Raw genomic sequence first — 27,033 nt, 5'->3', positions numbered from 1 at the left:
TAGTAAGTTTTGTTGATATGCTTCCTCAAAAACATCGAGCCAGAAAAGATTGGCAGCGCACAGGAGACCCCCGCAGCAAGGATCAAATGCTGGTACTTGCTGCACGACCACTCTGTGTGGAGGATGGCCAAAAAACTGAGCAATCGGTCTAAGGCTACTCCTACCATAGAAAGCGGGCAAGCGCACGCGGTGATGGACCATCAAAAGGCTCAGTTGTTCGGGGAATATTTTTCCAGCGTGCACCGAGTAGAACCGGATGTCTGTGAAGAACACACCAATAAAACCAGACTGGCTAATGAAGTCAGAAATATATATATATATATATATATATATATATATATATATATATATATATATATATATATATATATATATAAAAATTATACCGGAGCAAACATTGATAAAGTGGATCACAGACGTAGAAGAAATCATTTTGAACATCAAGCGCCTGTGGAAAAACAAAGCCCCAGGCATTGATGGAATTGATGCAGTTCTGCTTCGCAACCTACCGCGAAAGGGTATCGTACAACTGGTGCATATTGTGAACGCAATAATCAAGCACCAGCATTACCCAGATTGTCTGAAACATGCGGTGGTAGTGCCCGTTCCGAAACCAGGAAAAATCAAAACACGTATTGATAGCTACCGACCGATCTCGCTTCTCAGTTCGGTCGCGAAGGTTATTGATAAAATCATCCTAAGCAGACTTCTCCGCCTGGAAGATAGGATGAAACTCATCCCCGAGGAGCAATTCGGGTTCCGGCGAGGTCGGAATACGACATCGCAACTGGTCCGGGTTGTTCACGGGGTGAGGGAGTCCTTCAACCAGGGGAAGAATACAGTTATGGTCCTGTTAGATGTCAAGAAAGCATTCGATAAAGTTTGGATAGATTTGTCGCCAAAATGTGGTCGGCAGGCATGCCTTTATTCGTGATTAGGATTCTAGAATCCTACTTGAGCAACCGAACTTTTCGTGTAAGAGTGGACCAAACCACATCTGCAAATTATTCAATCAAAGCAGGTGTCCCGCAGGGGTCCTGTTTGTCACCACACTTATATTCATTATATACGCATGACTTCTCTATGTTCTCGAGGACGAAGGTGGGTATTTCTCGAGAGAGGTGGCGAAGCAGCAGCTTCAGATCCACCTCGATAGGCTAGTCGTGCCGTATTTTGAACAAAATAAAATCGAAATAAATCCCGATAAAACTGAACTCGTAAACTTCACGAGGAAATTCACGAATGTGAAAATCTTCAAGAAGTTGCGAGTTAAGGATAAGTGCATTGACGAGCAGAAGAGTGCGAGATATCTGGGAGTGATCCTGGACAAGCGCCTGAACTTCCAGGAACACTTGAGTATGGCGATCCAACGAGCAGGTGCGGCGATAAAGCGCACGTATCCGCTCATTGCACGGAACTCTAAGCTCAGTGTTGACAACAAGTTGCTTATTTATAAACAAATAATTAGGCCGGCTATGTTGTACGCGAGTCCTGTGTTCTGCAGTCTCAAGAAGTCCCCTTTAATGAGACTCGAGAGAATGCAGAATAAGGTGCTCCGTATTTGCACTAACAGTGACAGATACATTTCATTGAACAATCTGTTAAATCTGGCAGAAGTGGAGTCAGTCACCGACCATATCAGGAGACTGGCTCAGAAATTCTTCAAGTTCTTTCTACCGAAGAGCCCGCTGACGAGGGACGTCACGGCAGTTAGAAGCTATCATGGACAGCGCCGTAAGCACGGGCTAGTCTATGAAGAACTGGAGATATACCGTGAACGGCGCGAATGCGATCGCGCTTAGTTCATGGAAAAATTGGATAAGAGTATTCACGCACACATAATGAACTTTTTCCAGGGGGATATCGACAACTGCTACCAACAAACAGACGAATGATTCTCTGAGAAGTACCGAAACGCGACAGAATAACAACTTCCGCGTAAGCCTCGGCAGGAAGCGGAAAACTATATATGAGGCTGATATAAGGCGTTTTTGAGTGGAGAGCCAACCGCCAACACCAGCGGGGGCGTCTCCCACTGTCCCATCGGGGGACTGTGTGGAGGCGCTTTTCTCTTCCGTGCGGAATTCTTGAGAGCGCAAATGTATCGGGGTCTTTTCCTGACACTCCCTCTACCCCATTCACTACCCATCCCAATCCTTACCACTGTCCCACTCCATTGGGGAAACCCTTGTGTACATTTTGTATATTTGTATATATATTTTTTATTGTATATATTTTATAAACACCACAAAAAATACTTTAAAATTGTATGGAGAATAGTTAATAAAGAACATTTTGATTTTGATTTTGATTTTGATATGCTTCCTGAGACATATCAACAACATAAGTCCTTCAATTATTTTCACAATTGCTATTTTTGGACGTATTGGTGAAGAGGACCGACACTAAATGGAAAACATCTGTATACCGGAAATCCGCTGACACTGGACAGTATCTGAATCAGGAATCCAACCGCCATCAATGGACTAAGAGAGAAATCATCAAGACTCTGGTAGACCGTGCTTTCGTGCTCTAAAATACAAAGAAAGGTCTCGAAAAGGAACTAGGAAAAATCAAAAATGATTTTCAATGGAATTGTTACTCCAAAGTGGTGGTGGAACATCAGATTTTGGCTAGAAGACAGCAAGAACCTGTCGCCGACACAACCAGTACTTCCCTATATCAGAGGATTGTCGGAAGAAAGATTGAGTCCAAGTATACCATCAGAACCTGTTTCAGATCCGGGAATACTATCCGTAGTAGCCGGAGAATCATATATCGGAGACCATTGAAAGTTCGCAATGGCGAGGACAAGTAACACACACAGCGAGGTAAAACCAGCAAATCAGGAATAGTAGAGCATATTGGGATTCATTAACATAACATCAAGTGGGCTCAAGCTGAAATCATCCACAAGGAGGAACACTGGTTTAGGAGAAAATTCGAAGAAGCCGCATATATGTTGTCCAACAACGCATTTAGCCAAGCTAGCGTAGAGATACGTAACATATGGAAACCTATAATCAAGCGGGACACGAACAAATCCCGCCAAATGGTCAGCTCCCGCTAAAACCAATGGATCGGAGAGAGGGAAGAGGGGATAGGTGAAAGCACTCGAATGACCTATAAATAGTCACATCTCGGAGGAATAAGTGCAGTTATTACCCGAAGACGATTGTGGATACTAACAATCGAAACGTTGTGGAGTAACTTGGCTTGGAATCTTTCAATTTTTCATTTTCATTTTTTGTTAATGAGTTTTAATTTTCATCTCTTGTTGATAGTTCCATTTCTTGATTGTTGCTTGTATTCTATTTAATTGTCATTTCAGTTTTTTTTTGCTTAATATAATTGTTAGGTTTTCAGCTAATCTTATTAATGAATTGATGGATGTAGCCGTTTTTTACCACATTTATAAAACATAGAAAGTTTCACTTCTCTTTTCATCAATCTTCTTAATAATTTATAGATTCTTTCAGAAATTCCAAATCAATTTATATTATATTAGAAAATGGAACTCCGATCTGATGAAATGCACCAAAAAACATTGTCAACTACCTTCAAACAAATCAGGCCCTGAAAGTCTCGTTTGTTTCAAGAATAGAGACGCTTAGATTTTGATTTCACGGCTGTCAGTTTTTCCGCTGTTGGGAAGAATCGTTTTGTCGCTATAGAACTTTGTTTTTGAGGCCTTCAATTTTTTCATCGTTTCAACAGTTCGAAGAAATAATCAATATTATCCGTGACGTACCAGTCTTTTCATGAGTTACGAAAATGTTACCCAGTAAAGTGAGCATCATCCTGAAAAACCGCCTTTTATTCGATTTTTCGAAAACAAAACCGAATTATGGAAACAACGCGATTTATCAGCAGAGACATCGCGTCGACGAGAAGACAAGCGGAGTTGTATCTTTCACGGAATACCAATTTCATATAAAGCTGTCAGACTTCACACCATTACACTTGTCTCTGCTCGCTGAAATATCCCGCCACAAACTTTGCCGGAGGAATTCGCTGACCCGGATCCGCTAGTTCAGGAAGCAATAATTCGAGAGGATGTGTTTCTTATTCATTCTTTTGTTTGAGAGTTTATTCGAGGAAATGCACAGGAGGTTTGGATTGTCCTTTTCGGAGTGGGGCATTAGGAAAATATTCGTTAAATGACATTTTTTGTGGAGGACTCAATATTTAATACTGTTTTTTGGATGTATAACCTTCCACAATCTAAAAAAAATTAAACTAAATATTTTGACTTGGGTCAAACGAAATTAGAACCATCACAGTTTGAGGCGAGATTTTTATAGTAAATACAGGTTTCGAAAACGAAAAAAGATTGTTTTCCAAAACGTTGCCAATCAGGAAAGCCGAGTATCAATATTCAATTTTTTTTAATCGATATTTTACGTTTTGTAGACAAAGTTTACGAATGCGACTAGTAACTGACTGATTGGACTGTCCAGTAGTTATTACACAACCATTGTATATAGTAAATATATAAAAAAAAACATATTGTAAATTTAATTGTGCAAATCCCACACACAACTTAAGTTTTAGTGGGAAATCCATGTTTATTTAGATCTCAGTAACAATAATTTCTAGTGTTGATCATGTAGTAACTTTTTTTTGCTAAATGAACTTATTATTTTTGTGTTCCGAAGTATACGCTGATCAGGCCATATCCCACGAAGCCACGATACATTTTGGAGCGCGCCAGCATTATCAACCAACGACCACTCCTCACACCGTGGGGTAAGTGATTATTGGGTCCAATAATCATGTGCCCTGAACGAGCGCAATGAGCTAAGAATGATAGCCTTCTGCATCTGTCCGGCTAAGATTTCTGCTTTAGCGTGGCAAGCCAGTATGATTTTAAGATTCGAGAGTAGAGAGGGCATCATTTCACTAAGGACTCCAATAATCAAAAAAAACCATCCCAACAGAGTGGTCAGGATAGAGTTAGCAGAGTTCGAAGAGAAAATCTCGATATTTTATCCGTTTTCCCCCTCTTTTCGAAAGATATTCGTCTCGCCAGGAACTGAAAACTCCACGACAAACATCGTCTCACTCTCACAATTAAATGCAGGGTGCAACAGACTGTTGGTTGACACTGGAAGTCACAGCATTCTGGAAATGACCTCTGCTTTATGCCTCCAACTGTCAACTACGAACTGTCTTATAAAGTACTATTCCCGAGTAGAGGTGACTGGACCCTTCAGGAGAAGGAAATATTAAGAGCACATAGTTGTTGGTTCACAGACGGATCAAAAACACCTTCCGGTTCTGGTGCAGGTGTTTTCAGTCGCAGACCCAGGACAGAGATATCTACCTGCTTAGGAACTTATGCGACTGTATTTCAAGCGAAAATTTACGCTATTGAATTGTGTGCGGAGAGATTGGATAAATCCAACCTCACACACGAGTCAATAAAAATATTCTCGGACAGTCATCTGATCTGAAAGACCACTCACCATACAAACTAATCGGCTTTGTTATAAAGTTGGGTTTATTTGGTCGAGTGTGAATAGGTGTGAGCCACAATACACCCTTGCGGGTTGCGGTAGAGGCAATAGACCCACTCACTTTGGATTTAACCCAACCTAAGAAAGATGACAGTAATGAAAAAGCTCTGTATGAATTCAACTAACAAATATTGACCATTATTATTTTGTATCTGCATTAAAGATTTCTATCAGTATTCAAAACGTTGTCACATTCGGCATGCTGTAACCAAATGTATGTAACTTATCCAATCGAGAATCTATAAATGGCCGTGAGTGTATTAGATCATGATTTGCAATCATTGTATGTTTTATTGTCATATGTTTTTGTAACTCCATATCCCAATGAATATTTATTCTACTGATCTATCAACTTATGATATGACGTAGTCAAGCAATTTCCAGCCAATTTTTCTCTATGAATTCAAATTGAACTGAAGCGCTGCCAAAACAGCCCGACAATTTAACCAAGTATTTGGCAATAATGGTGTCTTTCACATATATTCAGTGAGCATACTTGAAGACTGGCTATAAATCAAATCATCTAAAGGAACAATTCGTTCAGGCCAGTCTCAACTCCCAGCAGTGTAAGTTATTGTAATTGAAAATTCTCCTCTTCAGCACCTATCCAACTTTCGAAAACGAAAGCACACGCAGTTTTCAAAAGTATGGTAGATTTTCATGTAAGTGAAATTCAATATCGCTTATCTTCCCTTTATCACTCTGTGTAGTTTTCCTGTAAGTGATATGTGGAACGATAGTTGGTTGAGTTTGCATAAGCGACTTATTCTACTCATTCAATTGACCGCTATGTGAAACGATGGTCCAAGCTCAATGGCAGGACGATCGATTTTCACTGCCTATCGTACAATCCGTAATTGAAATCGGACTCCAAAAGGTGAAACCTCGTTGAGCCTCAGCTCGCGCAAGTTACGACCTTCGTAGGAGGGGGGACTGATTGACGAAAAACTACAGCTGCCGGACTGAGTAGGGGCCGGTGAGAAGCCTCTCCCTCAAAATTTTTCGAGTCGTTAACATCTAGATACGTAAAGTTGCAAACAAAAGTTTCTATTGTTTTTTCCCTGATTCTTTCTTTGTCATACATTGACCCAAACTTTACGCAGATACGATTTGTCCCACCAGCCATGGCTCAGTCCGGTAGCTGTACATTTACCCATTTTATAAATGAGAAAAATGAAACATTATATTCTTTACGCCTCGCTCAATGGTTGAAAAAATATCCGACAGAAGCGAATGAACGAATACTTTTGGATCATTGTATGGAAAGCTGTTTGAACTGGTCTCACCACACGAAGGGGATCCAGTACACCAACAACGGCTAGAAAGCCTACCATAACTTCGTGAAGATCATGTTAAACTGGAAGAACATTCAAAGCACGTATCGAAAAACTCAGAAACAGTATCCAGAATGAAAACATTAATTCAATTTGCTACGCAACTCTTTACAGAGAAATATGATATCAACTAGCGAGCCGCCACGGCTCCGCACGGGTGCAATGCTGATACTGAATATAAATTCATCATCATCGGGTCATCACCCAAAGACGATAGTGGATACTAACAATCGAAACGTCGTGAATGAATTTGACTTGATTTTTTTTTAATTTGTAGATTACTTTGTTCAATTGTTCAATTTTTCATTTTTTGCTTGTATTTCATTTCAATGTGATTTCATTTTAGGGTTTTCTGCTGATTTTAATTGTTATTTTCAGCTATCCATTTAAATTTTTTAATTGTATTGGTTTCTTCAGGGGTTTCATATCATTGTATATCATATTATACCATGGAATTGCGAACTAATGAAATGATTATATATTCACAATCCTTCATTTACGAAAGAAAGATTCGAAAGCAAAATATATATTGTGGTTTGAAAAGCCTTTTCAAGTGAAGATCCTACAGTGACTTTCAATATGGATTTTCATCAAGTATTGGCCAGTTTTGTTCAATTTTTCAACCCTTCCGAGTAAAATTATCACCTTCTCGAAATGAATGAAAGGACGTTCCTCGATTTTACTCTTCATCGGGTGTCGTGAAAAGCTGCAATTTTCCTAAATGAATGGATCCATTCAGTACCGTATTTCGTTTTCAAAGCATTCTATATATGTCAGTAACGAACCGATTACAAATCATATAACTCATTCATTATCACTACTCGCTGCTTCTATGGCAGAGAATAATATCAAAATTAAAAGCCTTGTTGTCGTACAACAGGGAAAATCCCTCACAAACCGACCGAATAGCGGAAAACTCTCTCCCCCAAATTGAAAAAGTCAAATCCAGAATTCAATTCCGCTTTCATTTCGAACTCTCATCATTTTCACAACTCTACAAATCTTATTTAAATTCTATTACTGGATGGTATCTGTATCAAACTGGAACGACGTAATCCCTTGAGGTATTTTTATTTAACCACGAGATAAAAAGCGACCGCTATTTTCTGTCGTCGTGCGATTTCTGACTTTTTTCTTCCTTTGAGATCGGCATAGTTGGATTACCTCATCTATGCATTCATCTTTTCATTTTGAATCATTCGCCTGTCCATAATCTGAATTGAATTGAGTATGACAAATTATTTTTCACATTTACATAGACTTTGGAATAAATAGTTGCATCGCTTCATGACAATTAAATTTTCCCTGTACTAAATAGTGCAGGTCATTGTATCCATCTCTTGATATGCCACCGTAGTCCTAGAGTGTGGAAAAAATGATTCAATCAGGAGAGTAATTCAAACCCAAACGATTTGAATCTCTTGGGTATTTTCAGTGAATACAATTTAAATATTTGAATTGAAGGGGTTATATTTTTAGTAGTGATTAATTTTTTGGGAAAGAAAGTTTTTGGCTTTCTACTACTCCATCTGATACAAAAAAAGGGATGAGAGAATCTTCCAAAGAAAGGAAGGAAGTAATCAATTTGAAACTCTATACATGAATGTGTAGATCATGCAAAGAAGTAACTTTCAGAGACAAACTGAAAGAAAGTCCTCCTGAATCAGCTACTTTCATATAAACATTGAATTACACGAAAGAAAAATAATTCTTTCGAAACAAATACTTCTATATGAACACTGAATTATACAGAAGATACTTTTCTCTACTCAGTTTGTATTTCAAACATTTGTTGTGAAATAAGAATCAGATATCATTCACATGAGTTCTACTTTGAATGAATGATAATAAATTGTACTCACATAGAACACTGACACCCTCACTGGTATAGACCGATGTTTCGCCTTAAGACACTTGCTCTAAGGCTCTTCAGTACCAAATTGGATAACATTATAGAAAATACACACACTTCATTCATGAATTACGATTTTGAATGGCATGGAAAAAGCTTGATCTGCTTATGTCATCGATGACATCGTAAAGACATTCATTCACCTATTTGATTTAATCCCAGCCAAGAGGAATCTTTTTTGTATCAGATGGAGTAGTAGAAAGCCAAAAACTTTCTTTCCCAAACAATTTAAATAGTAACTGCAGTTGCTAAGAGGCCCACTACCAACTTCAACTCGAATATAAACTCAGTGCACCAACATCTGCTATCAAATAGTCCTCATATTCTTGTAGTCACAGAAACCAAAGACAGTGCTTCAACAAATAATTTTTTATATCCTGCCTTTAATTTTCACTCGCGATTCAGACGTTACTTTGGAATATCCCTTATGCTGCGTTTATCGACCACCTAACGATACACAATGTAGGGCACCTATTATCTTCACTTGCAAACAATATTGACTTTCTGCATATCAATCATCCCAGTGCCAATTTCCATATTCGGTGACTTCAATGTCCACAATATCGAATGGCTCAAATTTTCAAATATCAACGACGAACAAGGTGGCGAAGTTGAGGCTTTTGCAATAAGAAGCGGACTTACTCAGATTATAAATGAGCCAACCAGGATTCCTGACCGTAATGTAGAGTATGCTAGTCTTCTGGATCTATACCTAACAACCGATCCAGAAATTTACAAAGTCACCGTAAGGTCTCCATTGGGATCTTCTGACCACAAACTCATTTCAGTGCTGAGTGGGAGGATCTTCAGGACCATTTCCGAAATTTCCCCTGGTTGGTATGTTCGTTTCAACTCTAAAGATCCATCAACTTTTGCTTCTGAAGGCACAGAAGTTATTCTGTCATCCATAGATGTATATGTTCCTTTTTAATGAAACGACCTTCTTGCAGCAAACCTTGGTTTAATACAAATTGCGAGTAAGCTGTCGCCTCCAAAAATCTCGCCTACCGGCAGTGGCGCAAAATGCCGGAAATTACTTCTCTCTTCTATAGATACTTTCACAGAAAGTGTTCAAGTTAATTGGCACATTTGATTCCACGAAGAGCTGTACCTATTAGAAATACGCGACGGACTGTGGCTGCTCATCGTTTTGAGGTTCAACTCATTACATCTCGAACTTCACTGTTTAAGAACTGTTTCATCTGGAGAACTGCGTTTATGTGGAATACACTTCATGAGGACGTTTTTCCAATTTGATTTAATTTCCAGCGATTCAAATTCGCTCTGAGAACAATTTAAGGGGTACCCTGTAGTGCTTGTGTTTTGTCATAAAAAATGTAATCAAATAATTCGTTGTGGCATCCCTATTTCCGTTAAATTCATCTTCTATGATCATAGAGTCACCGACAGAATAGTAACTGAATTCACTAGTAACTCGTTAGGGTGAACAAAAATTTTCTACACTTCTGATAATTTCTTCATTGGAATTTATTGTATAAAGCATCTCGACTCAAAGAATCCATACAAACTTCTGAGTACAGGCATTAGCAAATTTACAATTATCCACCGTTCCAACTTTTCAGTTTTAATCTCCTTTTGGAATCGATTCGATTACAAGATGATTAGGCCTAATTTCTTGTAATAATCTCATTACGTTTATCGATCAAATACTTGTGGGGCCGATTACGTAACATAAGTTCCCTTGATAACGGTAATCTTCTTATCGGAACGGTGAAGTTCTGCTCCGCTTATTTCACGTCATTTATGTGAAGTATTTATGCACGTTTTGGTACTTAAAATAAGTTTTTAGGGATGAATGAGTGAAAGAAAAAGTTTTCGTCGATATTTTTCTTATAAAATTTGTAGAAATACAATTACTTTGAATGGTGTTTTATGTTTGAATTTTTTTCATGAAGATTGTTGAAAGAAAGTTCAGAACGTGGATAGGTTCAAAGTGGGTGAATGAGGTGAACTATGGAAGAAACAAAAATAAGCACAATCAATCAGTAACGAACAAGACCCCAGATAACTTTGATATTTTGTTTTGTAAAAATCGCAAAAAATATAATTAACTCTCTACTGCGAATATCAGGCAATAATTCACTTGAATTGAGAAATCTGCAGTTCTGAACACCAAATTTGGAGTTCCACAAGGTTCCATTCTTGGAACCATATTTGGACTCAAATCTAAAAGGAGTCTGATTTCCAACCTCATCAAGATCCACATAAATGATGTTGCCTTGCCTTTCACTTCTGAATGCAAAAACTTGGATTTGTGGATTGACTCCGATTTGAGATTTTCTAAACATATCAGTCATCTTTGTGAAACATCTTATAACATTCTCAGACAAATTTTTTCCAATAGAGATATTCTTTCTACACAACTCAAACTTAAGCTTTGCGAAACTTTAATTTTTTTCTAAATTATCATATTGCGATTGCATATATGGACCTGCACTTACTCAATAGGACTCTCTTCGCCTCCAAAAAATTCAAAAATCTTGTTTGAGGTTTTCCTTCGGTATACGTAAATTTGATCACATCAGTAGTAGGTTTGATGACTCCGGATGGTTAAGGCTTGAAAAACTACGCACTCTACATATCCTCACAAATACACATAAATTACTATTAACAAATAAACCTTGATTATTTATATAATAGACTTGTTAGTTTTTCCCAGACTAGCAACTATTATACTCGAAATGTCTCTGTCTTGGTCATTCCCAAACACAACTCGGCACTTTTTACTCGTAGGTTTTCCTATATTTCCGGTAAACTGTATAATAAGTTGCCCAGTGACTTCAGACTTTACACGATAATGACATTTAAAAAACGCTTGAAACTTCTTCTTAAATTCTGGTAATTGGTGCTCTGTATGTTGATTTTTGCATAACCCTTAATATTATTCATTTTAATCAAGCTTTTATTATTGTGTTAATTATTGTATTGGTTAATTCATCTTCTATTCTATACTTGTTATTATTATAGTTTTTTATTGTATACTTTTCAAGGTTGATTTGAAAAACAGCTTATGCTGGTAATCCGCCTGTTCATCTAATTTATTTTTGATGGATAAAGTCGATTTATTATTATTATTATTTCCGGAGCCTTGCAGTATTTTTTTTTCATTTCAGATTCGTTATTGAGGACAGTAATAAGAGATCAGAGTTGAAAACTAATATCGTCTCGTAGGATTCGGTACTTGGACTATCTGTAGAGTAGGGAGAGTGAATGTAGGTCCATTGCACTTGAGCCACATGTGACCCATTGTGCATCCTCCCAAGGAGTTGTCCTCCTAGGTCCTCCTGTCATCCTCACAGGTCCTTTATATCGGCAGGTGTAGGCCAAGACTCGCCAAACACACACTCTCTCATTAACAATAATTCCGCATAGGATATGCCTGACAGTTTCATCTTCCTGTTCACACATGCTGCATAGAGGTGTGTCCACTAGCCCTATATTGTGGAGGTTTTTTCTTTGTTGACAGTGGCGAGTCAGAAATCCTGTTCAGCGTAGATTTTTCCTGGTCATCGCCAGATATTTCTTCGTCGCCAGCTTCCCAGGGTTGCCCAGGGTGATCCTGGCAAAATTGTATCCTTTAATTTCATCCCATCTCTTTAGGGATTGAGCATGGGTGTGACGTTTAGCTAGTTCCGCAATTGTCGAAGTCATCAGGCCGTAGGTGCCACTGAGTCCTAAAATTCTTAGTCCAGCCGCTTCCTTGGCTGAAGTGTCGGCAATGAGATTACCTTTACTCCTGTCGTGCCCTTTAACCCACCTCATGATAATGTTATTATCTACTGAGGCTTTGGCTGAATCTTGGTGGCACTCTAGTACTAGCCCTGAGGTAACACGTTGTCTGTTCAAGGCTGATAGGGCTTGTCTGCTATCAGTGTAGATTGTTATGTTTTTACCAGGATAATTTTGTGGCGATTGAGATACCAGCCAGTTCTGTATGGACCACGCTGGTATTTTTTCCCATTCATCACTCATTCCTCAGGCTTAGTGATCTGGAGTACACTTCACATCCTGAGCCTTCTTTGGTTTTTGAGCCGTCTGTATATATGCGTATTGCATTTGTAGCATCTGGCTCAGTGTTCTGCTTTATTTGTATTTTGTAGGGTTCATTAAACACAAACCTGGGTTCAATCGCATCACTGGTTGCCTATAGCAGAGGTTGCGTAGTAAGCGCTTCTCACCATAGGCTCAGCCTCAATTGACCCATTCCTACTTCGAGGTTTACACCAGCCGTGCACAATCGTAACATGGCCATTAACGCAACCGCCTTAACATACAGGTCCAGAGGGGTCAGACCAGTAATTAATTCCATTGCCGTGGTTGGTGTTGTTCTCATGGCTCCTTTGAGGTTTAAACAAGCCATTCGCTGTATTTGATATGATTTTTGGATGACCGTTGCTTGTAGAACTTTCGGTCCCCATGCAATGGCTCCGTACGTTAACATAGATCCTCCGACATTGCTCATAAGCCACATATGCTCTTTTTGCTCTACTCTGGGTATTTGGACTATTACTGAACTATACACATTGAAGATTTGCATCAATTTCTGTTGCTGAAAAAGTGTTGCTGATAATACCACCCTGAGGAATCTCCCACGATGAGCAACTGATAACTTTAGAACTGGTACAAAAAAACTAAAGATTGGTTTCAGGCTCACAAGCTACAACTGAATGATGATAGAACCCAGAATATTACATTTTCTATAAACACTTCTCTCATGGGAATAACGTTAAATTATTAATAATAATAATAATAAGATGTTTATTAATCCGAATTCACAATTACATGACCAGTATAATAATATACAGATTAATTGGCCTATTGTCAGCTTTCTGATAAGAGATCAGGTGCTGTTGAGGCCCAGAGGGAAAATGCATATACTGAGACTAAGATAGAGATTATTATATTTCGAATATTATAAATTATTGGACACAACTATTGATAACAGACTTGGCTGGAATCGTCATATCAAACAACTCAAACAATCACTCTCCAGTATGATAATCAAAGAGAGATGAACTGTTTCATGCGCAAATTCACTGGGTAACTGCTGGAATTCACCTCAAATATTTCGTTAACACAAAAGGCATTGGGAATACTTTCCGATCGTAATAGCAGAGACTATGGCCGTACTTTATTTGTTTTCCTCAAAATGTCATTGCTATCTTCTCAGATACAGGTATTAGCATGAAAACTACCTGAGTCGACATAAATACGCTGTACGCAGCTTAATATCCAGTGATCGGAGATATCAACTCAGGATGTATAAACCTCTGAGGAAGGTAGTCACTCATGCCAGTGAAACGTCAGGGAGAAATTACAAAAACCCACGGCCATCAAACGCGAAAAATAGTGAACCTATCTATCTATATATTATTGCGAAAGATGGCAAAAAACATTCCTGAGCATGATATTCAATAAGAAAACAATGTCAATGAAACTACAACAGTGCATTGAAGGAAGTTAATCTTGTTTCGTACCAAAAAAGACAGTAAAACAATATATTGAAGAAAATGAACCGGAGTTTTTTTATATAATTTCAAATATTGGGCGAATGTCATTTAGGGTCGTATTGTTGCATATCCTTTAAACGGAAATGTAGTCATCAGTAGGGTCGAAAACAACACCTGCGGGTATTACCAAGTTGGACCCTCGGCCGTTTAGTTTGTTGGTTAGGTTAGGTAATGGGGGGTGGAATCCCCTGGAGAAAGTTTTGGTTTATATTTCATGTTACTGTTGACGGCGGGGTTAACAGACTAATTTTTGCTTCCATTTAGAGGACAATTATGAGGTTGTGTTGAACATAAATAGGTGAAAATTCATAGACAGAACTCACTTAGGTAAGGCTACCTAGGTGAAGTTTACTCAATTTATACACATGTTGTTTCTAGAAATTTGAAACAAGCGACAACATTTTTTGTTGGATTTTGTTTGCGAAACATTCACCTTTTTCTGAGCCAGGCAGTGAGGTGCAAGAAAAGCTTATAAAAAATATGTTTAAAATATGTTTTTCGGTTAACCAGCTATCGCACCCCTACGAACGACAACCCTCAGAAGTTCAAACTTGTTCGAGCTAAGGACTAACGAGGTCTCACCTTTCAACCTGTGATTCCTAACTCGGGTTGGATGATAGCAAGTGAAAATCTAGCGTTCAGCCTGCGGCTTGAACCATCGACTCACACATCGGCTGATTGTCTAAGTGAACAAAGCAACCACGTCAAACCGACCGATCTTATATTCTATTACTTCGGCACAAACTAGAGACGGAAGTAAAAGTTTGACAAAAAAGACCAATCAAACATCAAGTAGGTGAACTTTTCATGTTCTAGTGCAGGGTGGAATCCCCTGAGGAAGTTTTGGTTTATATTTCAATATTCAAATGCATCCGAATCTTATTCACAGGTATCTATTTTTCGCATTGTTCACCATCACTATTGGAATCAATACACTGGAAAAAGTCTGCGTTGTTATCACACTCGGTATTACTTGAACAAGTACGATAGTACTTGTTCAAGGACGCCACATTTTGAACAGATAACAAAAAAAATTTAAGTAATTATAATTGCACCAATATCGAATTTCAACACTCAAATCGCGATCAGTTCCTGAATCGAACACGACGGCGATAACCATCCTCGCATCCCTGATTCCTATTCGTCACCATAACATGACTTCAAATTTAATTTTATGACTCTTCAGCCAATCATAAAACTCGGTTCGTAAAAATTATTCAATACGAACCGCCAAGTCTACAGTCCACGTGAACTAGTTCGTTGCCGGTTCATTTCTATGTATTGGAGCACTTTAAGAGTGCACAATATCGTTTACTTCGACTTTACAAAATATCGGTTGCACTCCTCATCAATTAAGTTAATGAATCATTACAAGAGGGTGAACCTTTTTCCAACTCCATTACCTAAACAGAAACAAAACACCAGCTGCTGCATTATTACAAAGTTCCCGAGTAAATTAATATACTGATTAGTTAATAAACCGTGTTAAGTCAGTGAAATCCAAGGGTTACTGCACGTATCAAGTTGGATTCAGAGTTGAACATACTCATATAGGTGGGAAATTCATAGACATAACTTACATGAAACCACCTAGGGAAATTATAGTGAATTTATCTACAAGTTGTTTCGAGAAATTCGAAACGAACTTAAAACTCATCCCTCTGATCGAGGTAGTGAGGTGCAAGATGAATGCATATTCTATTAATCATATTCAATACCCAATACAGGGTATTCCACAGAAAATAATATGTTTAAAATATGTTTTTCCGTTAACCAGTTGTCGCACCCTTACGAACGACAACCCTCAGAGTTCGAAACTTGAGCGAGCTAAGGACTAACGAGGTCTTACCTTTCACCGTGTGATTCCTAACACGGGTTGGACGATAGCAAGTGAAAATCGATCGTTCAGCCTGGGGCTTGAACCACCGACCGAAACGGCGGTCAATTTGAGTGAGTGAACTCACTCACTCATGAATATATGTCTACATATGGTGAACTATAGGGGAGACCGGAGTAAAGCGGCCACTCTGGAGAAAATATTCTATGGTGAATTCAATGGATATATGCAATTTCAAATGATATTGAATTCAGTGTAGAATTGATAGGCATCAACAAATCAATTCTATTTTGAACAATATTTTTGGAATTTTCCATAGGGTGAAGTGGCCAGAAATAACAACTATAAGCTGTCATGAAAAATAAAACCTGCTATATTTTTAACTAATTTTAATGCGGTTTAATCGTATAATTTGTTTGCAGTTGAGCAGCATTTGTTCATTGGTTCAATTTCTTTCTTCTCTTCACATCAAAACTTTCATAATTGTACTCCAAACGAAAGACCCTGAACAGAGAAAGATACCTATGAGCAATGCTGTTCAAATTTGGAAAATGGTCAGAAGAAAAACCTGAAGTGCCAAAATTTTTGAAATTCCCCTTCTGGGTTGGGTCTATCAATTTGATGTACTATAAAATTCTTATGAGCTGTGGAATTATATTCTAATATGAAGCATAAGATGCTTTGCGGTTGAACATATATCTATCTCAAATTCGACAGTAATAGCATGCGTACACTTCACTATGACATTTTGATATGAATCTTTGTGTCATATGGTGGAGAATGCAAAATAATCAGCTGTACCTACTACTTTTTCTTACTATCTAAGAGCAAAAGAAAAAAAGACAACCTGTCATGATGAAATGACTCCATCATGATGAATTCAGTTGGTGTAGGCTTCCGATTGTATGGTTTAGTACAACAAGGTATCTGAGAGATGAATGCTGAGCTCGCAAGCTGTTGAATGCTTTGCAATAATAAATTCAAGGCTTGTTAGTTATGTTTTTACTGCACTGAGTCTTGCATGGTACATTCTGTTGAGAATGTTTTTTTTTCAGTAAACATCCTCTTTCTCTGATTTTCTCTGATATATCAGTTGATTTATTTTTCAAAATTGAATCTACAAACATCCTACACATCCAAAGGAAATTTAGGATATAGATTATTCAATGCCAAATCTAAATCAGACAAAGGGGAGAGATCTGGTATATATCGACTAGAATGTGGTGAATTCCCCGCCATGTATACAGGCCAAACTGGTAGAAATTTTGATATAAGGTACCATGAACATGTCATCTCGGATAAAAAATCATTAACTTACGAACATCTTCAAAATTCAAAACATAAGAAAGATAAAGATAATTTATAAATTCTCTGCCAATGATAAAAAGGGAAAATGATTAATCTGTTGGATTCTATGGAAGTGAACAAGTCAAAGAAATATCCCAATTCTATTATCCTCAACGAACAACTTGGTCTAAACAATAGTTCCCTCCTGAACCTATAACCCAATTACCAAAACTTACATTTTGTCAGAATTTTTTGTTATGTTCATCGATATACTGTTAATAATTGAGGTTATCCCAGGTATAGACAATGCAGGTATCTGATTGTTTATAATAGATATAGGCAATGTAGGTAAAAATATTCAAATTTGAATTTAATCTAGTTAGTTTTGAAAATGGTGTAATGACCGAAACTGGTCAACAAATATAAAACTATCGTGGAAAATAAAAAAAACGTGTGTTTTTATAGTTTATCCTCAGTGAACATGAATTTCCACAAAATGAACAAGTCGTCAATCAAAGAAGTGGATTGTGTCAAACAATCCTAGGTATCTTCATCGAAACTTTGAATTTCTAATGAATTTCCAAAACTGCATAGAAATATGTATATTCAAACCAATTTCAGGCATCTCATCAAAGTTTTTATAGCTCATTTATCAAACTGACTAACATCTAGATTTGATGACAAGTACTATGATGAATTGAAGTAGCTCCATAAATTCACTGCAGTAAAAGCGATGTAAACACGACTTGAAGCTATCCCCGAATATATATCACTGGATCCATTTGCCAAATTAGCCCTTACTCTTTTTTATTATGTTTACTATTTGCTCGCATCTCTCAGCTTTGACGAACAGATAAAACGCAAAGTGGCAAAGAGGGGGAAATGTCAATACAAAACACCACACTGAAAGAAATATAAAAACTTCGTTCTTATTTGGAATTTTCTTAGTTCTGTTTGAGTAACGTAAATGCGTTAGTCCTTTGTCTCGCGTTTAGTTTTTTTTTTTGTGAAATATGACTGATATGAACTAGTGATTCAAGAAGTTGAACTGCTGACTCCATTAGGGAGGTTAGTCTAGACCGCAGACTCTTGAAAGGAGCGATTCTGGCCTTCACATTTATGTACATCAATTTTTCAGGATGAGATATGGAATAATCAACAATATTGCAGACTATTTTCTACGTCACCTAATGGTAATCCATTTCTCTTGAAAGCAAAAAAGAGACTGCTGATGAAATTGAATTCATTCATATTGACGAATGATGTTTTGCTTCTTCGCCATGTCTAACAAACTACTGTGTATTTTTTGAATTACTTTGTAGTGGTTTGCAGGTTTTATGATCATATAAAAATGTCGATACTATTTTTTTACGGACAAAACACAAGCACAACAGCAAAAACCTAAGGACGCTCCGGAGCGGTACCTGTGCGAAAGTGGCAGTTCGCATTGGATTTGAATCGCTGGAGAAGAAATCCATTTGGAATAGTGAAGTTCGAGGTATACTGAGTTGATTGACAAAACTATAAGTAGACACAGTTCGTCGCTTATTTCTGATATGTACCGCTCTTGGTGGAATCAAATGTGCCAAGTCGCTTGAACACCTCCCGTGAAAGAAGAGAGACAATTCCTGACCTTTCTTTGATGTTCCAGGCTATCAAGGTTGCACGTGATGTATGCGTCTCCAATCAGGCGGATTACTCTTAACTGGATGGAATCCAGCAACTTCAGGGTATGTTTGGGGGCAGAGCTCTATACATGAGAACAATACTCCATACAAAGTTTGATCTGAGCTCTATAAGGCATCAAAAGTTGCTGAGGTGTGTATAGTTTACTGTTTCGAAACAGTGTTCCAAGCTTTTGAGAAGCAACCTTTGCAGTTCCAGCGACAAGATTGTTCCAAGACATGTTGGTGTCCATTTTAACCCCCAACAAACTAATCGAAGCAGAAAGCGGAATTGTCTTACCTGTCCGTCATGTCATATGTCATGTCTTCTTGGAGAAAACCGATGCCTGGATTTTTGTCGCATTGAATTGAACCTGGTTACTTTCATCCCAATTCGAAATCACTTCTAAATCTTATTAGGATATGCAATCTCCTGCTGCCGGTGAAGATGTGCCTCCGTAGCCGATGTCCTGGAATCCAAATGGAATGACAGACAAGTGTGCTGTCGTCAGCAAAGCAATATATTGCAGTTTGGTTTTTTTCCAATGAGTCGTTGATGAACAATAAAAACAGGGTTGGAGACAATATGGATCCAGCGTTGATAATGAAAGTATTCAGCCACTTGCAGGGAACGTTTCATTCAGGAAGTTATACCAATCAACTATATTTTTCTAATACAAAATTAAATAAATTTACTTTTTCATACATATCTTTACAAAAAATTATCATCTGTTCAAAAAAAAGATCGATTCGTAAATGAATATCAGTATTATTTCTAGTCCGTCAATATTTCGTCGAATCTATTAGCACCCTAAGGTGAACTTTCATGATGAATAACGATGTTATTTATCCATGAGCAATTGGCGCAGTAGGTTGATCCGAAGAATTTTTATTGAAACTGTTATATAGTGCCTTTGAGATGTAACAAAAAAAATCGTAATATACTGAGTGACACAGACTCACGGTACACCTCCTTTTTTTCATTTTTTGAGCTGTTGTCAAGAAAAATATATACAAAATAGCCACTTTTTAGGTAACGGAATTTGTTTGCAACTTCCAGTTCTTCGGGAAATGACATCAAGGTTTGATTTTAAAATGGAACACCCTGTATACTATTATCATTTTGAAGTCTACATGATTTTTTGAATTCGATGAAATTGCCTAGTTCATATTTGAGTTACGTATTGAAAAACATGGTTCTATCAAGTGGTCTGCAAAATCACCCGCCCTATACCCTGCAGGTCCCCTTCAGGTCCTTGCGGGTAATCGGAAAGTTGCTATGAAACAATGAAACAACTTTCGGCGTCTCAAAAAAACTGTTATTGTTACTTAGTTACTGAATACATTGTTGAAGAGTGTATTGATAATAGAAATAACTTAAGATTGTTTTTGACATAAATAAGGAAGTGAATGTGCAGCTAATTCATGGTAAATGTCACCAGTTGTACTCGAAACGATATCCCGTAAGACAATGTCAGAAGAGAAACTAGAGAATTGTTTCATTGTTTCACAGTAACTTTCCTGATAATTCGCGAGGACCTTGGAGAGGTCTAAAGAGATTGAGTCAGGTGATCTTGCATGTGTTTCGTAAAAATAGCTCGAGAAAAAAAGAAAAAAGAGGGATGTACCATGAGTCTCTGAGTCTGTGTCACCCGGTATATCGTTCTTCTTCCATAGGTCTACAGGAAAGTCCGCGATCGCATATCTTTCACAGATAAGACAAATTTCATTGTTTGAAAAATGGTCACCAATAATATGATATTTGGAAAGCTATTTGTAGGTATACGAGATATTATTCCTCAATAAAATCATTACTTCAGTTATCTCAAACATTTCTTGCACATTATAATTGTCCGTGACAACATACAATTCAAATCAAATTTTTCAGGAGTTACCGCAAAATTGAAATTATCGCTCAACAAAATGAGTTCAAGCGGCCTAACATACTGATGAGACACGCGCGATGGAGAAAGCGTGCAATTGCATTGGTTTTGCTTTACGTAGTGAATAATTTTGAAATTGTTTTATTTTGTATTCTTCAAGTATAGATACTCACCTACTTCTTACAGTTCTCTGGCTATATAACTTTTCAAAATCTGAAAAAGAAACAAAGGTAAATCCTGTAGTTTAATAAAGGGCAATTTGAAAACTTACTGCGTGATATCAACCACTGAAGAGTCCAATTAGTTACTGTTCGTATTCATGAATTTTTCCTACATATTGAAAACAATTAAATTTTTATGCTCAGCTTTTTAAGTGGTCAGCGTTCCAGAAAACACATTTTTTACGTATTCAAAACCCAAAATTCACTTGAAAACGTTCGCCCCAAATTATAATTAGCTTCAATTCTTTTGACATACGTCAATACACACAGCGTTATGCTGCATTTGAAGGAGCAAACTCTCTCAAAAAGACCAGATATGGTAAAGAAAGTTCATGGACTTTGCACCACGATAACACACGATCTCACAACGCTATCATTAGAAACGAATTTCTGGCTAAAAACTCATTAAACAGCCACCATATTCACCTGATTTTTCGCCCGATTTTTTCATTTGTCAAAGGAATGGAGCCTACTTCGGAAGCGATACAATGAATTTGAATGAATAATATATATTTTGAGATTTATTGACCGATTTCCGGTACTATTTTGACATGGTTCACTAATGATTTTCTCCTGTTTCAGGGATATGCAGCAGTAAAAGTCTGAAGGGGATGCGCCTCAACGTGCCTCGCGCGGTTCGCGCCGGTCACTCCGTCACCCTGGGGTGTGATTACGACCTGGAGGACGCACCCCTTTACTCGGTGAAGTGGTACCGCGACCAGGGCGAGTTCTACAGGTACGTGCCGAAGGAGGAGCCACCGACGAGAGTGTTCAGTTTACCCGGACTTCACGTTGACGTAAGTGGATACTTTTTGAAAGTCTGAATCTAGAAATGTGAATGTTAAAATAGAAAACTACTCCACTTTATAACTAGTTTCCTTTTTCTCCTCAAAAGGAAAACGTGTAAAGTCTTCAGTGAATGAACCATTATTCAGACAGTGGAAATATTGACAAGTTAGGATAGGATAGATAGGTCCAAAGTGAGTGGGTCTATTCGACCCTCCACCGCAACCCGCAAAGGTTTATTGTGGCTCATACCTATTCACACTCAACCGAATGAACCCAGCTTCTTAACGAAGCCAATTAGTTTGTATGGTGAGTGGTCTTTCAGGTCAGATGGTAAGAGCACGGCTCTGCCGGACTCCAAAAACCTGATTCGGTCCTCAGCGGGACAGGCACAAAGTATGTGCAAAGTATGTGCTCTGCTGTTTCATCATTTTCCAAACAAAGGCGACACACACTGTCTCCCGACAGTCCGAATCTCTGCATATGATGATTCAAATGACAGTGACCTGGAAGAAGGCCTGTTAGACATCGTAGTTCATCCCTACTGTAGTCCAACGACTGTTTGGTATCAAGCTTCGAAGGGTGAATAAACGCCTTGGAGTGAGCCAATCCTGGAAGATTCTGCCAGAAGTCCATAAATCTTCATGCCACCAAGGTGTTCACTCTTTGTTTGGCACAGCCTAAAGCGATGCCAATGACAGGTTCTGGTCCAATGGAGCTGCTGGCAGCATACTCCTCTGGAAGGGAGTCAGCAGCCTCATCGCCTTCCAAGCCAGTATGGCCAGAAATCTAGACCAGAGACAATCTGTTAAGTCTTTCTATCGAGAAGAGTCGTTTTTGGCAATTCGCTACCAATCAACTAGAAAAGTTGATATCTCTGTCCTGGGTGTGCGACTGAAAACACCTGAAACAGAAGTGGAAGGTGTTATTAATCCATCTGTGAACCAGCAACTATCTGCTCTTGACATTTCCTTCTCCCAGAGGATCCAGTCCTCTCTGCTCGTGAACAGTACTTTATGAGGCAGTTCGTAGTTGACAGTTGGAGGCAAAATGTCAATATCAACAGGTATTCAATATTTAATTCCTGTTCATATTTTATAACCTGCAAACGCCTTTAAATAATAGGAGCAATGTTTGGAGGCTATAATGGGGGTTTTACTAGGGGTTTTACAACTTTTGGAGAGTGAGTCGTGGAAAAAATACTCTCATGTGATAGAAAGTAGATTTATTTGTTGTGCAAGCTGCAAGTAGATAACTCAACTACATTGATCCATTCAAATTCGCATAGAGAGATGGAAATGATATTTTGATAAATTATAATGTGAAGGCAAAACTTTAAACTATTTGGTTTTGGTTCGGAAAGGATGAATGTTCAGTTCTTGTTAAACAGCAGAGCGTCAAACACCTCTATGTATATATACACCAGAGCTTACATATAAACTAATGGGCGGTAAGTAAATACAATTTCAATGAATTGTCACAGTAAGTTAAATGTATTCTTTCTTCTAGAATCACTGGGAAATAGGGCTGCTAATGGAAGTAAATAGTTATTAGTTGTAGACCTACCTAATGAAAGTTACAAACTTTCCTTTAATTTTATATCCGAAAATCAGCAAATAAAATTCAGCCAATAAGCAGGGCAATTTACAAACAACAAGCGGTGTGATATTATTTAAGCAAAGCAATAGAAATAATGGAAAGAGCTCGCCTGATCAATATGTATATCTTCCTCCAATGGATATTCTCTCCTGCGGAACTTCGTTCAAACCCCTGTAGAGGTGTGTTGTGTTCATGAATGATCTCTGAGATTTTGTGGTAAGTGATGCAGTTGTAATTAATGATTTTCTAGCTACCAGAGACTTCTTGTAATATCGTTATAGAGGTAAGGATAAAGGCGAAACATCAAGATGTAGCTGAAGGCTAAGCGTATAAAGAAGGAAACAGGAAAAGAAAAAGGCCTGAAACAAACTAAGGTTGTACGAACAATTCTGTGTCAAGTTCTGATTCAATTGAAAAGAGATGTCTCAATCAATAGTTGATAAGCTAGCGAAAGACGTACCTGTAGATGATGAGTGGCCTTGAGTGAAGTCTAACGATTAAGGCTACATTAGGAAGATAGAACAATTCAAATCCAAAACACTTAAGTGAGTATTTTATTTCTCAGGAATGAAAAAAGTCTAATATTCACCTCATAATAACGTATATGGCAAATTCATTTTTATTAACCCATGAAATGGGTTAATTGTTGCGGTTGTTTGGTCTTCATGGGTATTGACGTCACAGACGAGATGCGGTCCGTTTGGAGTAAAATCATCTCCAATGACGTCACAGGTGAACCTTTTTGATCAAACCTTTCAAGTGACACATATTTTCAATATAACTTAGCAGTGATGTGAAGTTATACTTTGAAGAACTGAACATCAGAGTTTCAGGTTATCCATTCCACGTATTTCTATTTCACAAAGATCTCAGAGAATACTTGAAGCACCAATGGAATCACAAACAAGAACTGATTGATGGTGAGTAATTCAGTGACATCTCAATGGAATTGAATATGCAAATCCTATTATCCACGGGGTACTGAAACTTAGAATTTAATGGATCTCGTGGAAGCACTTATTCAAAAATGGCCATTTTTTCTTCTTTCTCAATATTTTGTTGAATCAATAAATACGCAATAAATGAATAAACATCTAGGTTGTATATGATTTTCTTCAGGTAATATACCGAATATCATAAAAAGTAAATTAACACATAACACTTGAAACAAAAATGCTCAATTGTTATGTTCTTTGAAAAGTAGGGTGCTGTAGACAATAAAGATAGTTTATCGCTTTGACGGTATTTAATTATGTATTTCGACGATGGAACGAAACATAAAATGAGTATAACGACAGGTTTTATGATCTATTAGCAATCCACGTTAATCATTGTTTATTCGATTATACGATCCGTAGGTATCTCATTTTCGAAAATTTCACGACCCATCATACCTAGATAGTCACCGGATTTATTGGGTAATTTTCACAAATCATAATACGATTATGTTTTTCTCTTGCGAAAGTGATAAACAAAGTTCTTTTCATTCGGATACCGAAGAATTTAAAGTATTCTCATAAATTTGCCAAACTAATAACGGATCTTCCAATAGGGACTTTAGAACTTTGATATTGATAATGGCAATCTTTTAGAAGCTACATATGACAGATTACTTGTCATTTATTCAGTTCGTTTTGCCAAATCACCATTGACGAATTCATGCACACATGCAAATAATATAATTGTTTCATCTAAATGGGTGTTCGGTTCGGGCATCGTACCGCGCGGTTTGCTCTTTTAACGTTCGCCATAATAGTCCTACCGAGACGACTATTCGCAATGCAGCGTATAAATTTGAGTCCACTGGTTCAGTGAACGATCGAACAACATCCTTACGTCGATAAAACGCAAGATCTGCCAAAATATCGCCGCTGTCTGTGAGAGTGTGAAGCATACTCCGAGACAGTCGCTCACAGGAACTCAAATCAAATCAAGTTTATTATTAATCTGAAGACCACAAGTGTTATAAGACAAGTCAAAAATTGGATTGTAGAAACAAAAAACAAAATCACAGGCTGAAAACTTAAATGTTGAGATGATAAGTACAAGTACAGACAGAGTACACTACAATTCAAATATCAAGATAAAATATGCAATCACACACAGAGTACGACAGAATTTACTATCAGTAATTTATATACTAAAAATTCCTTCCAAAGTATAGAATGCATCCTCAATTAGTACTGTTTTCAGTGAAATCTTCAATCTGAAATAGGTAGTTTCATCTTTGAAGTTTTGGGAATTTTATTAAAAATTCGAATTCCGATGCTTAGAGGACCGTTTTGCGCTAGGTTCAATCCGTTTTGAGGAGAATTCAGCAAATGCTGATTACTGGTGGAACGACCGCGGAACGACAGATCAAAGTATTTCTACGTTTGTAAATGTAACAAGCAGATCACAACTTGGTGAATTTTGCATCGTTACTTGCGCCTGCACCCCTACGAAATTCAGCTGACCCAGAAACTGAAGATGAACGACAATAGACAACAACGTTTATTCGCTGAATTGGCTCTGGAGCAGTTGGAAACTGACCCTAATTTCCATCGAAAAATCATCTTTAGCAATTAGGCCCATTTCTGGATGAATGAATACGTGAACAAAACATTTTTTAATTTTGGGACGATACCAATTGACATGAGATTCGAGAGCGTCCAATACATCCCACAAGGTTAGACCGGACATCATTGTCAAAGTCGATGATTACCAACTTCTTCTACCTGAATTGAACATTCTGGGCACCAACGACATTTGGTTCCACTAGGTGCTACGTGCCATACAGCTCATGCCATATTGGATATTCGGCACGAGCGATTTGAGGGCATGGTCATCTCATGTAGAGGTGATGTGAACTGGCCACCAAAATCGGATGATTTGACCCTGTTAGACTTTTTTCTTGTGGGATTTTCTCAGGTCGCAAGTGTGTGCGAATAAGCCACAAACCATAGCTGTCCTCACAGAAAACATAACCCAAGTAATCAGTCAATTTCAGTCTGATGTATACGCCAGAGTCATGGAAAATAGGACGTTTCGGATGCGCTCCACGCAGAGTAGCAGTGGCGGACATTCAAACGATGTTAAATTGCATACATAATGGCGTCAATAGATCTTTTGAATGAATAAAAAATGTCGATGATATGTTACACACATTTTGTTTTATTCAAATTTAAAGATAGGAAGCGCTTAATGAAAGACCCTATATTTTGGAAAATAATTGTGAACGCAATAGGGCCCAGAACCACTTGAGTAATAGTGGTAAGTACACTTTATTGTGAAATTTCCGCTGAATAGTTCACGAAACCATAACACGTGTTTCACTATGCAAGAGTTTCTTCAGGCGTGTTGAAAAAAGTGTTGTGATCTTACAGTAAATTATGGTTTTCATTTTCATCAGTATTGCAGAATAGTGAATAAAATTACAATTCGTGTACAGGTTATTCATAGTAGCAAAAATAATATATGA

General features: G+C 37.8%; 1 protein-coding gene across 1 annotated transcript in view; it reads left to right on the top strand.

The window, feature by feature from the left end:
* Window positions 1-27,033, top strand: part of LOC111504397 (uncharacterized) — an 859,110-nt gene that overhangs the window by 570,208 nt on the left and 261,869 nt on the right. Inside the window, exon 2 of the mRNA XM_074181189.1 lies at window positions 21,771-21,985. Within this exon, the coding sequence (XP_074037290.1) occupies window positions 21,771-21,985 (215 nt within the window). The remainder of the gene's footprint in view (window positions 1-21,770; window positions 21,986-27,033) is intronic.

Source organism: Leptinotarsa decemlineata, unplaced genomic scaffold (genome assembly GCF_025532065.1).
Source record: "Leptinotarsa decemlineata unplaced genomic scaffold, Ldec_3_MD MMD2_tig00026307_RagTag_RagTag, whole genome shotgun sequence".
Classification (NCBI taxonomy): domain Eukaryota; kingdom Metazoa; phylum Arthropoda; class Insecta; order Coleoptera; family Chrysomelidae; genus Leptinotarsa; species Leptinotarsa decemlineata.
This window is presented reverse-complemented; position numbering and strand designations above follow the sequence as displayed.